General features: G+C 35.8%; 1 protein-coding gene across 1 annotated transcript in view; it reads right to left on the bottom strand.

The window, feature by feature from the left end:
• Positions 1–2,637: 2,637 nt before the first annotated feature.
• Positions 2,638–14,711, bottom strand: part of BDP1 (B double prime 1, subunit of RNA polymerase III transcription initiation factor IIIB) — a 114,892-nt gene continuing 102,818 nt past the window's right edge. The window contains exons 34-38 of the mRNA XM_023510861.1: positions 13,526–13,727; positions 8,543–8,582; positions 6,587–6,854; positions 4,823–5,069; positions 2,638–3,782 (exon numbers count right to left, since the gene is read on the bottom strand). Of these exons, the coding sequence (XP_023366629.1) occupies positions 3,651–3,782; positions 4,823–5,069; positions 6,587–6,854; positions 8,543–8,582; positions 13,526–13,727 (889 nt within the window). The 3' untranslated portion in view covers positions 2,638–3,650. The remainder of the gene's footprint in view (positions 3,783–4,822; positions 5,070–6,586; positions 6,855–8,542; positions 8,583–13,525; positions 13,728–14,711) is intronic.

Below are 14,711 nucleotides of genomic sequence, written 5' to 3'. Positions count from 1 at the left end.
AAAAAAAAAAAAAAATATACACACAAAAAAATAATCAATGCTTCCCATTCCCAAATGTTGGGGAAAGTCTATTCTTTCTTTATTCTTACAAACTCAGAATAACATCCTTCATAGCAAGTAAACAAGAGTAAAGTTTAATTCTTCCAGTTATACTATACTTTTTTGGAAGGAAGGTATGAGACTATAGTTGAAAAACAGTAATTACTAGTTTTGGTTAACTGAACATAAAGGCACATATCTTTAGTTGTAAAAGGACACAACAGACATGGTATAAAATAACTTTTATTTACATAATTTATATATATAACAATTACTTTCTTTAGAACAAGAAAATTTACAAATGATAGATATTGCTTTTTTTGTCAAAGACTTCCTCAAGCAAGATAGTATACATGGTCACTTCTATTTCAAATAACATGATGATAAACAGTGGATATTAATATTTTTATCTGTGCCTCAATCATTTACCAACGACTAGCCTTTTAAACCATCAAGTTGGTCACTTGCTAAGACGTAAGCATTCAGGAGGAAAGGTCAAGAAAAGATAAAAACCTTTAATCATATCTCCTTTAAAATTTATAAAACAACAAGTCCATTCTAACATCTTCTCTTTACATGAACTAGATTTAAGATAGGTCTTTCTACCTCGCAAGGTAAATACACTGATTAAATTTCTCTTTATCCAAGATTAGTTTTAAGAATATTAACAGCAAGATAATTTAGCCAGTTGACTTGATTCTCTAATACAGTGGTTCTCAACCTTCCTAACACTGCGATGTATTTTCATTGTTACAAAGGGCTCGTGACCCACAGATTGAGAACCGCTGCTCTAATACAATGAACATGCCTGTATTCTTTATACAGCAAGAAATTACATCTTCCATAAATTTATTATAGATGAAAAAGAGACAGATATTAACAAAGTTAAAAAATAAATATTACACCAGGAATATATAATAGTTTAGTCATGGCAAATAACACCCAAATTACTAACACTAATTAGAGAAAGAAATCTTTTCAGAATGATATTTTTTAAAATTTACAAAAACAGGGCATTAGTAACAGCAACGTGATTTACTACCATGATTTCTGTGATATATTAATCATATGAAATAAATAAATGCCTACTTTAGAGAATTTCTGCTCAGAATTATAAAAGCTCCTTTTTTTGAAAACTTTTTTCTGTTTTTAATCTACCCAAGATAGTACTGCAGATAGATCCTCCTTTATGACAAAAAAAGTTAAGCTGTAAATATCACTAATGGGCAATGGATAAGTGCTCTAACAGCACTAGTTTCAATAAATTACCATTACTGTTTAACTTGCTGAGACATTCCCTTTTACATATGGAACTTGAAAACTGGCTACCATTTTTTCAATATACAAACACAGTTACCTAGACTTTAAAATATCTTCTCAATTGAAATACGAATCATATATAATATCATCAACACAATTTCAACTTTTAGGCACAACTCACAACTTCAACGACAAATAACTCACACACAGACATCAGCACCTTAAGGTAAGAAAATTACTATCTGATGTGGGGGCCAATCCAGCCACAGTTCTCTGTTTAAGTACGCCTGTGGCTGCTTTCACACAATGGCAAAGCTGAGTGGCTGCCACAGAGACCCTCCTGCCTGCAAACCCAAACTTGTAGAAAAAGTTTCCAACTTCTGAACTAATGTACTGCCCACCTAGAAGGCTAGGCAAATAAAATCAGAATAAATATGTTCTTTCAGAAGTTTAATTTGAACGACAAAAGATCTTGCTTGGGTAGATAATAGAATTACATATATAAATCATAAAATCTTGAAATTAAAAACAAACCGTAATTCATTTTGTTAATAATCACTGACTTTATAAAGTCTTATTTTCTGTTGAGTATCACAGCTGTGCTCTGTGCTTAAAGGACCAAGTATTCCTTAAGCAGAATGGGGAAAAAACTATGAAGCAATTGGTTGGCCTTTTTTTTGTTTTTTTGTTTTGTTTTTTGAGACAGAGTCTCATTCTATTGCCCTGGGTTGAGTGCCATGGTATTATAGCTCACAACAACTTCAAACTCTTAAGCCCAAGCAATCCTCTTGCCTGAGCCTCCTGAGTAGCTGGGACTACAGGTGTGCATCACCATGCCCCGCTAGTTTTCCTATTTTTAGTAGAGACAGGGTCTTGGTCAGGCTGGTCACCTGCCTCAGCCTCCCAGAGTGCTAGGAGTGAAGGCGTGAGCCACCCCGCCTGGCCAAGAAATTAGTTTCTTAAAAAGGAATGTGTGTGGTGTGCATATATATACAGAAAGGACATCAGTTTTGTATGGAAATTTGCCTCATAAATAAAGTTAAGAGTATTCCCCTCGCCCCGTGAAACATCCTGAGATTATCCAAGAAATAAGAACAAAAAAATTCACAGTACAAAGTCAATACAATAAACAATGAGAAAAATATATATTCAAAACATATATACTATCTAAACATTTTTAGTTGTATCATTTTAAATATTTTTAAAATTAAAGAGGGAAAGGAGACAAACAAACTTGTTAATGCCTGCTTTACCCACAATCTGAGGGGTAAAAAGAACTAAAACTGAATACCCTTCTAAATAAAACTTTTAAATATAAGTAAGTTCTTTGATGTCTCATCTTTATAAATAATAAGCTTAAATGCTAGTTCTTCAATTAGAGTTAATGTTATAATACTACAAATTAGAAAAATACATATTTTTCATTCAGCCAAACAGCTGCTAATAGAAAAGTTTTTTAACATTTACCATACTAAAGTGGAGTTTGACAATTTGTTTTCATATACAGTCATGTGTTGTTTAACAATCCATGAACAGAGTTGTTAGGCCATTTCCCTGTTGTTTGAACTTACATAAATCTGGACCACAGATTACTACACCCCCAGCCTATTACACCCCCAGGTTATATGGTACAGCCTATTGCTCCTCAACTACAAATCTGTTCAACACGTTACTGTATTGTATTCTGTAAGCAATTATACCACAATGGTAAGTATTTATGTATCTAAACACAGAAAAGGCAATGGGTTGCACTACAATGGCTTCAACATCAACAGGCAATAGGACTTTTTCAGCTCCATTATAATCTTATGGGACCACCTTCATACATGCAGTCTGTTGTTGACTAAAACATTGTTACGTTATGTGGCACATAACTGTACTCAGAGGCAACTGAAAAGGTCTTCATCATCCCACATCCAAAAAACCACAATATTTTTTTGGGGGAAAAAAAAAGTAAGGAAGTTTCTCAAGGTTACATACAATACAAACGACCTCCAAATACATCAGCACTATGATTGATACAGAGAAATTTATCCACAACATTCTCAAATGTCCATGTGTGGTCAGCGCAGGAAGAATCAAAAATGTAAACAAGAGTTGCTATTTCTGTGTGAGAAAGCAGTCTTAATTGCTTGGTATTTCCAAAATGCTGAATCATCAGAATGAAAGGAACCTCAGAAATGTTTCTCACTGATTATAAAAGCTTCCAACCAAGCTCATTATATACTCAAAATCAAACCTCAAAAGTAAATTAGACAGTGATGCTTTTCTCTAAATACTGCTTTGTTGATGTAATTGACCCGGGAAATCCCAGGCTTAAACAAAAAACAAAAGAACAAACAAGAGACTGTTTACTCTTTTTCATCCACTTCAATGAAGATATCACTGAAGAAATATTCAGAGACTGTGGTTGGCTCCTCTTCACGTCTCCGCTTTTGGCCACTTTTACATGCTTCCTTCAGTGAAGGCTGACCAGAAGAAACCTAAAAAGGTAAAATTTAAGTTAAAAAAAAAAACACATGAGAAAACACATATATATATGTGGGTATACACACACACATATATATATAGCTAACGGTAATCTAAATTGATATAATCGGTTTGAAAAGCAATATGACAATAAATATCAAGTTTTAAATATATTTCATACTTACTGACCCAACAATTTCATTTCTATGCTGTTATTTTAAGTAAATAATCCTAAGTATAAGTTTTATCAAGATAACTTTTATAAGCCTTAGTTATAAAATTATAAGCACTAAACTCTCAACATAAGTAGATAAACTGCAGTATCCATTACTTTACTCTGAATTTTCAAAACAAAATTTTAATAATGAAAAATATAACATTATTAAATCTGTAACAGAAGTATTCTAATTACTGGCATAAGAATAGACAGACCCATGAAACATAACAGCACCTAAAGGAAACATCAGAAATCAAAGATAACCTTCTCAAAAATTAAGCATACTTAACAAATCGATAAAGACAGCAGGGTATAAGCACAGGAACAGACATACACATCAATGAAACAGAAGACTAGAAATAACCCCAATGTGTGTGAAAATTTAGTACTTGATAAAAGTGGTATTTTAAAAACACCAAAAACTCTAGATTATTCAATATATGATGTTAGACAACTGTATAATCATCCTCAGGTTAAAAAAAAAAAAAGACCTATACCTCAACAAAATTAATTCTAGGTGGGTCAAAATATTTAAAAATGTAAAAGCATTTTTTAAAAAAACTTATTACCATAATGCCATGGAAAAACACTTTTAGAATGGATTCGGAGGAGTGGGGACAGAAAGGTCTTTGGCAATCAAGTGTTCATTTGTGGCTAGGTCAATATCTCTGTACTAAGTTAGTTGTAACTCCTACTTCATAGTTGGAGGGGTAATACGAGGTAGAAACGCTCTAAAATAACTTCTGACATTCAAAAAACAATTATATGTTTTCCCTCGTTGAGTCTGAAATCCAAATCATTCTATACAAACAATAAAATACAGTAATTATCACATACCTGAGTTGCCAAACAGCCAATATTCTCAGAATGATTGTTAATAACACTTGGAGATGGAAGCAGATCAGAGGACTCTTGATTTTTTTTCTGGCTTTCGCTGAATGGATTGGATCTTTTCAACTTCTGTCTTGACACGGGTATGAGAGGTCTTAGGCGCTTCTTACTATGGACCTGAGTAGGTTCATCAGATTCCAAACTGCTCTTTGAACAAATTAAAGACAAAAATCCCAGGGGTCTTCTGCCAGGTCTAGAAATGTGAATGTAAAGACATTAAAGAATGTCCAGGAAGACATGCTCTTAATACCTTCTTTCCACTAATGCTACAATGGAACAATCTACTGAAAATTGATAACTACTATACTATGACACTTATTTGTGACAAAGGTCAAGGCTTACTCTAAACTGGTGCTTCCCAAGCTTAGAAGTGCATACAACCACCCAAGAACCTTATTAAAATGAAGACCCTGACAGAATTTTGACAGCAGGTGTGGCCTGAATCCTGTATTTCTAGTAAATCCTCAAATGATGTCTATGCTGCTGGTCCCAGCACTATGCTTTAAGGAGCAAGGCTGAGAAGCAGGGGTCAGGCCAAATGTAGTCCACCATCTGATTCTGTGAATGTGTTTTACTGGAACACAGCCATGCTCGCTTGTTTACATATAAACACAGAATTAAATAGTTAGAACAGAAACCTGCAAAGCCTAAAATATGTACTATATTCCCACTTTTACAAAAAAGTCTGCTTACCTCTGTTCAAAAACACTGCTTCTCAACCTATTTTAATCTAAACCTTCATGATCCTATGATGCTTCCTTCATTCTATATTTTCTTTCTTTTCTTTCCTTCTGTTTTTTTTTTTCCTTATAAAACAAGGTCTCACTATGTTGCTCAGGCTGGAGCCCAGTAGCTATTAACAGGCACAAATATAAGCCTTGAACTCCTGGGTTCAAGTGATCCTCCAGCCTCAGCCGCCTACAAGTAGCTGGGACTACAGATATGCACCATTGTGCCTGGCCTTCATTCCATTTTCAGCACTTCCCTAAAATAAGACCAAAAAGGTATTGCTGAGCTTTACTTTCTATAATTTAGATAATGAAAACAAAATTTAATAATATGCCTTTTTAAGCTACACATTTCCTTTCCTTCCTTTCCCTTAGTGGAGGCTACTATATGTCCTCCCCCAACCAAACTCATCAATACCATGTTAATATTTTGTTTTGTTGTGAGACAGAGTCTCACTTTCTTGCTTCATAGCTCACAGCAACCTCAAACTCTTGGGCTCAAGAGATCCTCTTAGCGGCTCGGCACCTGTGGCTCGGGTGGCTAAGGCGCCAGCCACATACACCTAGGGTGACAGGTTCGAATCCAGCCCGGGCCCGCCAAACTATAGTCCTAGCTACTTGGAAGGCTAAGGCAAGAGAATACCCTGAACCCAGGAGTTTGGGGTTGCTGTGAGCTAGGCTGTGACACCATAGCACTCTAGCCTGGGCAACAGAGTGAGATACTGTCTTTAAAAAATAATAATAAAATAAGGATTTTCTATCTATAATAGTCTAAGTATCAGCACTTAAACCTTTCACTGTATAGTATAGTGATAATAATAATCTTGATTGAACATTAATTACTATATTTCCTTTGCTGAAACTTCTTTCCTTTATATTAGAGGAATGTTTACTTAACACCATCTGTATTTAATCTTCACGCATGTGTTCCATGTAAGCTATATTTATTCAGAGAGATTTATTAAAGATTCTTTCATGATACCTGGAGAGTGGAGCTTTGGAAGATGGTATTCTATTATCCTTTTGTTCAGTCTTAGAAGCAGCATCAGTTCTTTCTTCCTTATCAGACATAATTATCTCATCCTGAGGTAAGTGAGGCATATTCTTTTCTGTATGTGTATCTATTATTTTATCAAGAGATCTTGACCCAACACTCTGAAAGCTTGATTCATCTTGTTTATTTTGAGGTTCTGGAGTTGTATGTGTGCTCCCTGAGGTAGGAAAAATACTTTGTCTCTTGTAAGGCTCCCCTTCAAAAAAGAAAGCAAATAGTAAGCACATATACTAAATGTAATATATTCTATATGCTGGCAATATTTGTTAAAAACCTATGGTATTCTATAATAAGCCTATCCTAATAAGAGTAAGCTAGATTATAATTATTAGGTTATTGGACCTAATTAAATTAAGAACATTTTAAGTGGTTAGGAGCTACAGTAACAACTTTTGCTCTCAAATACAAAACAGTTATATCAATGTATTTTGACCTAGAAAACCTTTTTCCAGAAATATTTTTTGAACTATCAAAACATAAGGGTCATTACTTCCTAAGAATCTAGGGCTTAGGCTTGGCGCCTGTGGCTCAAGTGGCTAAGGCACCAGCCACATACAACTACGGCGGAGGGTTTGAATCCAGCCCGGACCCGCCAAACAACAATGACGGCTACACACAAAAAATAGCCGGGCGTTGTGGCGGGCACCTGTGGTCCCAGCTACTTGGGAGGCTGAGGCAGGAGACTCGCCTGAGCCCAAGAGTTGGAGGTTGCTGTGAGCTGTGAAGCCACAGCACTCTACCCGGGGGATAGCTTGAGGCTCTGTCTCGAAAAAATAAATAAATAAATAAATAAATAAATAAAAGAATCTAGGGTTTGTTAAAATGTAGAGGTTTAACCAACCCCAAATATAGATGGTTAATCCCTGAGTACCACTCAGGTTTAGCTAAAGAGTTCTCTTTCCTTAACTAAATAATAGACAAAAGCCAAAGTAGCAATTAAGGCAAAATAAATTTATTAAATAAAAACCCTATTTTCCCTTAGGACAGCTGTCATAGTTACATGAAGGTAGAATGACATTAGTAAGTATATCTGCTAAAGGAAATAATCCAATTGAAGCTGGTCTATGTGTTTAACATATCACTAAAATTTCAATATGTTGTAATTTGTTTAATACTTTTATTGGTGACTGGAGCAGTGGCTCACACCTGTAATCCTAGCACTCTGGGAGGCCAAGGTGGGTGGATTGCCCTGAGCTCACAGGTTCGAGACCAGCCTGAGCAAGAGCGAGACTCCGTGTCTAAAAAGAGCCAGGCGTTGTGGTGGGCACCTATAGTCCCAGCTAGTCCAGAGGCTGAGGCAAGAGAATTGCTTGAGCTCAAGAGTTGGAGGTTGCTGTGAGGTATGACACCACAGCACTCTACTTCTACAAAGTTGAACTGTCTCAAAAAAAAAAAAAAAAAAACTTATTGGAGAGGAGATAGATGGGAGAAATCTTTGGCTGCCTTAGTTATAAGGAAAAATAGAGCCTAAATGGTTTAATACCCCATAAAAGATTTTAAATTCTTTTAAAAAACAGAAAAGTCTATAATCTTTTGCTTAAGTGACTTAAGCTTGAAAAGATCTCTAGTACGAAACTAATTTTCAGGGTAAAGTTAAGAACTTATTTTTTAAAATGCCATTATACTTAGCTTTCTATTTCTAAAAGGTAGCTGCTAAAAGCCATATGGTTTTCTATTGACAAGAGGATGAAAGAAGCTTCTTTAACTTATCAAACTACCAAACCCAAGGCCTTAGCAAGATGAAAGAATTACTGATAATAACAGCATTACTCTTAGAGAAAAGTGATCATAACTCTGCTTCAATCTCTTATTTGAACAAAATGCATCAAAAATAATGAGGGGTACTTAGCAAAATGCAGTCGTATTAAAATTTATTTTACTCACCTCTTTCCTCAAAAATATTTATTAATTCGTTTGAACACACCTGTTTTAAGAAAATTTTTTAAAAATTAAAAATCCATTTATCACATTGAATTAAAATTAATTTCCTTTCTTTAAATAAAAAAGCATGCACCTTCCAGAAAGCTCTAGAATCAGATACATCTTATAGGAATTCTAACAAATATTTATGGAAAAGAGCCCACTAAAAAAGAGAAAGCCAACAAATGCCTTTTATAAATCAAGTGTAACATTGATACCAACTAACCAGTCTCACCTAACGCTAATGCAAAAATATCATATGAAATAGTACAAGAAGCACATAAAAAGACTAATATATATGTCACAATCAAGTAGAGTTTGTTTCATGAATGCAAAGATGATTCAACATTGCAAAATCTAATGTAATTCAACAGATCTCAGGGGGCAACCCATCTGTAATTCGCAAAAGATATATCCAGTAACATTCATTTTGGAAAAAAGTTAATGAAATAATGCAGAATAGACATTTTCTTAACACCATAAAATATAAACTATTGCAATCCAAAAGCTAGTATACCACATAATAAACACTGGATTAAAATAAGAAATAAGAAAAAGCATGTACTATTAGGACTTTTAAGCTTTTAAGCTTGTTTGAGTTATATTAGCCAATAAAAGCAAAATTAGAACTATAAGAAGCAAAAGAGAAGAATTAAAATTATATTTGCAGATGATGTTTGTTTCTCTTTAAAACCCAAAAGAATCAAAGGAAAAATTACTATGCACAATGAGGGAATACAGTAAGCTCTTTAGATAGAAAAGAAATCTATGATGGCTGGATACAGTAGCTCATGCTGCTTATAATCCCAGTGTTTTAGGAGGTTGAAGCCCAGGAGTTCAAGACCAGCCATGGCAAAGCCAGACCTCATCTCTACAGAAAGTAAGAAAAATTAGTTGGGTATGATGGCGTGAGCCTATATATCTCAGCTACTACAGAAGCTGTGGCAGGAGGACTGCTGAAGCCCAGGAATTTGAGGTTGCAGTAAGCTATGACCACTGTACTCCAGCCTTAGTGATAGACTGAAACTCTATCTCAAAAAATTAAAATAAAGAAAGACAAAACAAAAACCTCAATAACAAAAAAGATAAAATTCTTAGCAATAACCTAACAAAATAGAAGAGCTATATGAAGAAAAGCTTAACATAAAATTGAAAAACACAAAAACAAGTCTTAAACAAACAGAAAGACATACTATGTTTTTGAATGAGAAGAGTCAATATTATAATTAGTGTGTCAATTTTTCCTAAAATACTCTGTCAATTCTAATACAAATACCAGTAGAATTCATTTTTAGAGACCTAAACATGTTAATTCCAAAATTCATATAAGTCTGAGAACATATAAACAATGAGGAGAAACTTGAAAAATGAAGAAAATATAAAAAGTTTGGAGAAGGATTATCCCTGTAAGATACTAAAGCACGTTATAAAGCTACAATAATTAAAACGGTGTGATAATGGCCCCAGAACAAATAAGGGAATCAATGTAAAAGAAAAAGAAGTTCAGGAATATATCAAACACACATGAAGATTTTGTATCTGATAATAGCAGAATTCCTAGCTAGGCATTATGGCAGGGGCCTGTAGTCCTAGCCACTTACAAAGTTGAGGCAAGAGAATTGCTTAAGCCCAAGAGTTTGAGGTTGCTGTGAGCTGTAATGACACAGCACCCTACCAAGGGTGACACAGTGAGACTCTGTTTCCAAAAATAAATAAATAAATAAATAAATAAATAAAAATAGCAGACTTTCCTATCAGTGGAAAAAGATTTAAAAAAAAAAAAATCATTCAAAGTAAATGGTTACAGGCATCTAGGGAAAATATGTTGCCCCTATTCCTACCAAAAATATATTCTTTTTTTTTAGACAGAGTCTCACTGTCGCCCTCAGTAGAGTGGCTTGGCGTCAGCTCAGACCAACTTCAAACTCGGGCTCAAGTGATTCTCTTGCCTCAGCCTCCCTCATAGCTGGAGCTATAAGTGCCCACCACAATCCCCAGCTATTTTTTTGTTTGTTTCTGTGTTTGTTTTTTGAGACACAGTCTCACTATGTCACCCTTGGTAGAGTGCCATGGCGTCATAGCTCACAGCAACCTCAAATTCTTGGGCTTAAGCGACTGTCTTGTCTCAGCCTCCCAAGTAGCTGGGACTACAGGCGCCCACCACAATGCCCAGCTATTTTTTGGTTGTAGTGTCACTGTTGTTTAGCAGGCCCAGGCTGGGTTCAAATTCTCCAGCTCCAGTGTATGTGGTTGGTGCCCTAACCACTGAGCTATGGGTGCCAAGCCACCAAAATGCATTTTAAACAAATCAATAGGCTCAGCGCCTGTGGCTCAAGCGGCTAAGGTGCCAGCCACATACACGTGAGCTGGCGGGTTGGAATCCAGCCCGGGCCCACCAAACAACATTGATGGCTGCAATCAAAAAAAAATAGCCAGGCATTGTGGCGGGTGCCTGTAGTCCCAGCTACTTAGGAGGCAGAAGCAGGAGACTTGCTTGAGCCCAGGAGTTGGAGGTTGCTGTGAGCTATGATGCCATAGCACTCTGCCCAGGGCGACAGCTTTAGGCTCTGTCTCAAAAAAAAAAAAAATCAACAACATTAGCTAGAAAATCATATTAGGTAGAAATTTTCATTTCAAAGGACTTTCAAAGTATAACATAAAATCCAGAAGTCACACATAAAAGAATTGATAAACAGAAAGATAAAAAAAGTTTGCAAATTTATTTGAACACAGCCATGTATACATTCTAGAATTTTGTACAGGTTGAGGATACTAATCCAAAAAATTTAAATCCTAAAATGCTCCAAAATCCAAAACTTTCTGAGTGCCAACATGACACTCAAAGAAAATGCTCATTGGAACATTTCAGATTCGGGATTTTTGGATTTGGGATGCTGAACAAGTAGGTATAATGCAAATAGTCCAAAGTCTGAAAAATCTGAAGCATTTCTGGTCCCAAGCTTTTTGAAAAAAGCATACTCAATCTGCACAAGCAAAATTTTTATTGTTAAAATGCTAAATGCTAAATGTAAATGCTAAAAACATTTAGAAAATAAAAAGTGCAAATAAGACAAATGGACATTATTACATATTCACACCACTGTACAAATGTCATTTTTAAAATGGTATATTATAAGCTGGTGACCTAGTTTTGTGAAGCACTATGGTCTTGTGTTCATGTCATTAAGCATACTGTGTTTTGAAAATAAAATTAGGCTTCATTATGTCATCCAGGCTGAGATGAAGTAGGTATTCATAGGTGCATTTATAGCATACTTAAAGTCGAATTCCTGGACTAAAAGATCCTCCTGCTTCAGCCTCCCAAGTCCATCCAGAGACAGCAGACATACCTGGCTTCAACATACTTTTTTTTTTTTTCGAGACAGAGCCTCAAGCCCCTGGGTAGAGTGTTGTTGCATCAAAGCTCACAGCAACCTCCAACTCCTGGGCTCAAGCGAGTCTCCTGTCTCCGCCTCCCAAGTAGCTGGGACCACAGACGCCCGTCACAACGCCTGGCTATTTTTTGGTTGCAGCCGTCATTGTTGTTTGGTGGGCCCGGGCTGGATTCGAACCCACCACCTTAGGTGTACGTGGCTGGTGCCTTAGCCACTTGAGCCTCAACATACTTTAAAAACAAAACAGAATGATCTATAGATGGAATGCTGATAAATTATTGGTCTACCAACTTTAATAGGTTTCTATGTTTGAAATCTTTCATCTTAAAAAGTTAGTATTTTTAAAATCTCCATGAGAAAACAGTAATAACAACCAAAAAAAACAGACTCAAAAGACAAATGACAAACTAGGAAAAAAATACCTGCAGCTCATTATCACAAACATATACATAACTGGGGTTTTCTAGTTCTATAGGAAAAGATCAACCCAAATGAAAAATGGGTAAAAAATATAAAAACTCACTTCACAGAAAAGGAAATACACATGGCTCTTAAACATATGAAAATATATTTAATATTACCCATAACATGAGAAATTAAAACTACTTGGGGATATACTATTTAACTTTTTTGGGGTGGGGTCGGGGCTGGGTTTAAACCTGCCACCTCCAGCATATAGGGCTGGCACCCTACCCTTTTGAGCCACAGGCGCTGTCCGGGATATACTATTTTTTACCTATCGAATATATGAAAGTACACTTGCTCTGCATCTGCTATCACCCAACAAATACTTTTCCTGGGAGAACCTATAGATTTTGAACTGACTTTTCCATAGTGTAGTTACAAATTATGATAAGTACCAGAAACCAAAACAAGAGAGTACTAGAAAGCCTACAACACAGTGGCTGGTAATCATTTTTTCATAGTCTGGCCAGAACTCTCTGAGGTAGTAACATTTCAGCTAAGGAATTTTGTATGTTTTGCAAGGGAATGTTTCACACAGAAGGGGCAGCAAATGAAATGCGTAGGACATGGAGAATTATAGTGCATTCAAGAAAATGAGAGATGGCCAACGTGGCTAGAAAGTGAGGCAGAGACTAGCACAAAGTAAGATGAGACACAGAAATGGAACCGACCATACTGGGTTTTACTGGCTCTGCTTTTATTCCTAAGAGCAACAGGAAGCTTTAAGCATTGTGATGATAATACTACAATTATCATTTAAACAGCAGGAAACCTGTTCAGAGAGGCCTACAGTCCTGCAGCTAAGAGATGGTACCGAAAAAATGCAGATCTCTATGTTTTGGGCCTTATTTTTAGTTATTGCCACAGAGCTGGGAGTGGTTTCCTGATTAATGTCCATCAATTTCCATGAGCGTCCATCAAGTTGAAATTGATAATCCAACACTTGTTTTACCAGATTGTTTATGATGAAATGTGTCAGAACTACAGATATATCTTTATATACACCTGCAAGTTTGAAGAGTCTAAAGGAACAAACAGGAAAAGATCTGTATATGGCCATCTTACTGACTTCAAGATTCTATCTTACCTCAGAGGTATATTCTTGACAATCATCTCTTGAAATAGGTGAAGTTTTTTTGGCAGGAGGAACATCACTTTTGTCAAGCCTGCAGTGAAATCTCTTTCTGCACGTAATGTCCAAATTAGCAGGAAGGTTTTCAGAACCATCTTTTCCAGAATCAAATAAACACATGGCATCCTGACCAACTGAAGTTGTTGGTAAGCAAATACTGCATAGAAAGTTAATACATATTAAATTAGTGAATTCAAAGTCACGTACTGAGGTTAAGGGCTGAGCTATTGCAATGAAAATTCCAATAAAACCAAAAAACTCCAAACTAAGAGAAGTGGCTCACACCTGTAACCCTACTATTCTAGGAGGCCAAGGTAGAAGGATTGTTTGCGCTGAGGAGTTCAAGAACAGCCTCATCAAGAGAAAGACCCTGTCTCTACTAAAAATAGAAAAATACGTGGGTGCTGTGGCAGGCACCTATAGTTCCAGCTATTAGTGAAACTGAGGCAGAAGGATCACTTGAACCCAGGAGTTTGAGGGTGCTATAAGTTAGGCTGGTGCCATGGCACTCCAGCCTAAATAATATGTACATGACTATGGCCTTAAAAATTCTAACTTTGAAAAAATAAAATAAAATTCTAACTTTGAGTTTCATTAATACTTAAAGGCTCAAAACTTAAATTACATTAACATTTGATTAAATCTAAAGTATATAAATAGTATTTTCTTTGTCTGTAAAGGTTAAGCATTCAATCTAAAACATTCCTTCCTCATATAAAAAGCTCTTATTAGGCTGGGCACAGTGGTGCATACCTGTAATCCTAGCATTTTGGGAGGTCTAAGCAAGAGAGAGACTTTGTACTAAAAATAGAAAAGTTAGCCACACATTGTGGAGAGTGCCTGCAGTCCCAGTTACTCAGGAGGCAAAAGGATCTCTTAAGTCCAAGAGTCTGAGGTTCCTATGAGCTATGACACAACAACAACACTGTACCGAGGGTGACAAAATGAGAGTCTGTCTCCAAAAAAAAAAAAAGCTCTAATTTCTAATGTTACTTTATAGACAATTAAGTGCCAAGTGCCTTAAACAAAGAAAGTTAAAATACAACATAACACTTCTACAGTGAAGAACTAAGAGTATTAAGAAAAATACTTTTTTTTTTTTTTTGGAGACAGAGCCTCAAGCTGTCCCCCTGGGTAGAGT

Source organism: Otolemur garnettii, unplaced genomic scaffold, assembly GCF_000181295.1.
Source record: "Otolemur garnettii isolate 467f Iridium unplaced genomic scaffold, OtoGar3 scaffold00017, whole genome shotgun sequence".
Lineage (NCBI taxonomy): Eukaryota > Metazoa > Chordata > Mammalia > Primates > Galagidae > Otolemur > Otolemur garnettii.
The sequence above is the reverse complement of the archived record's forward strand: the minus strand, read 5'-3'. Positions and strand labels throughout refer to the sequence as shown.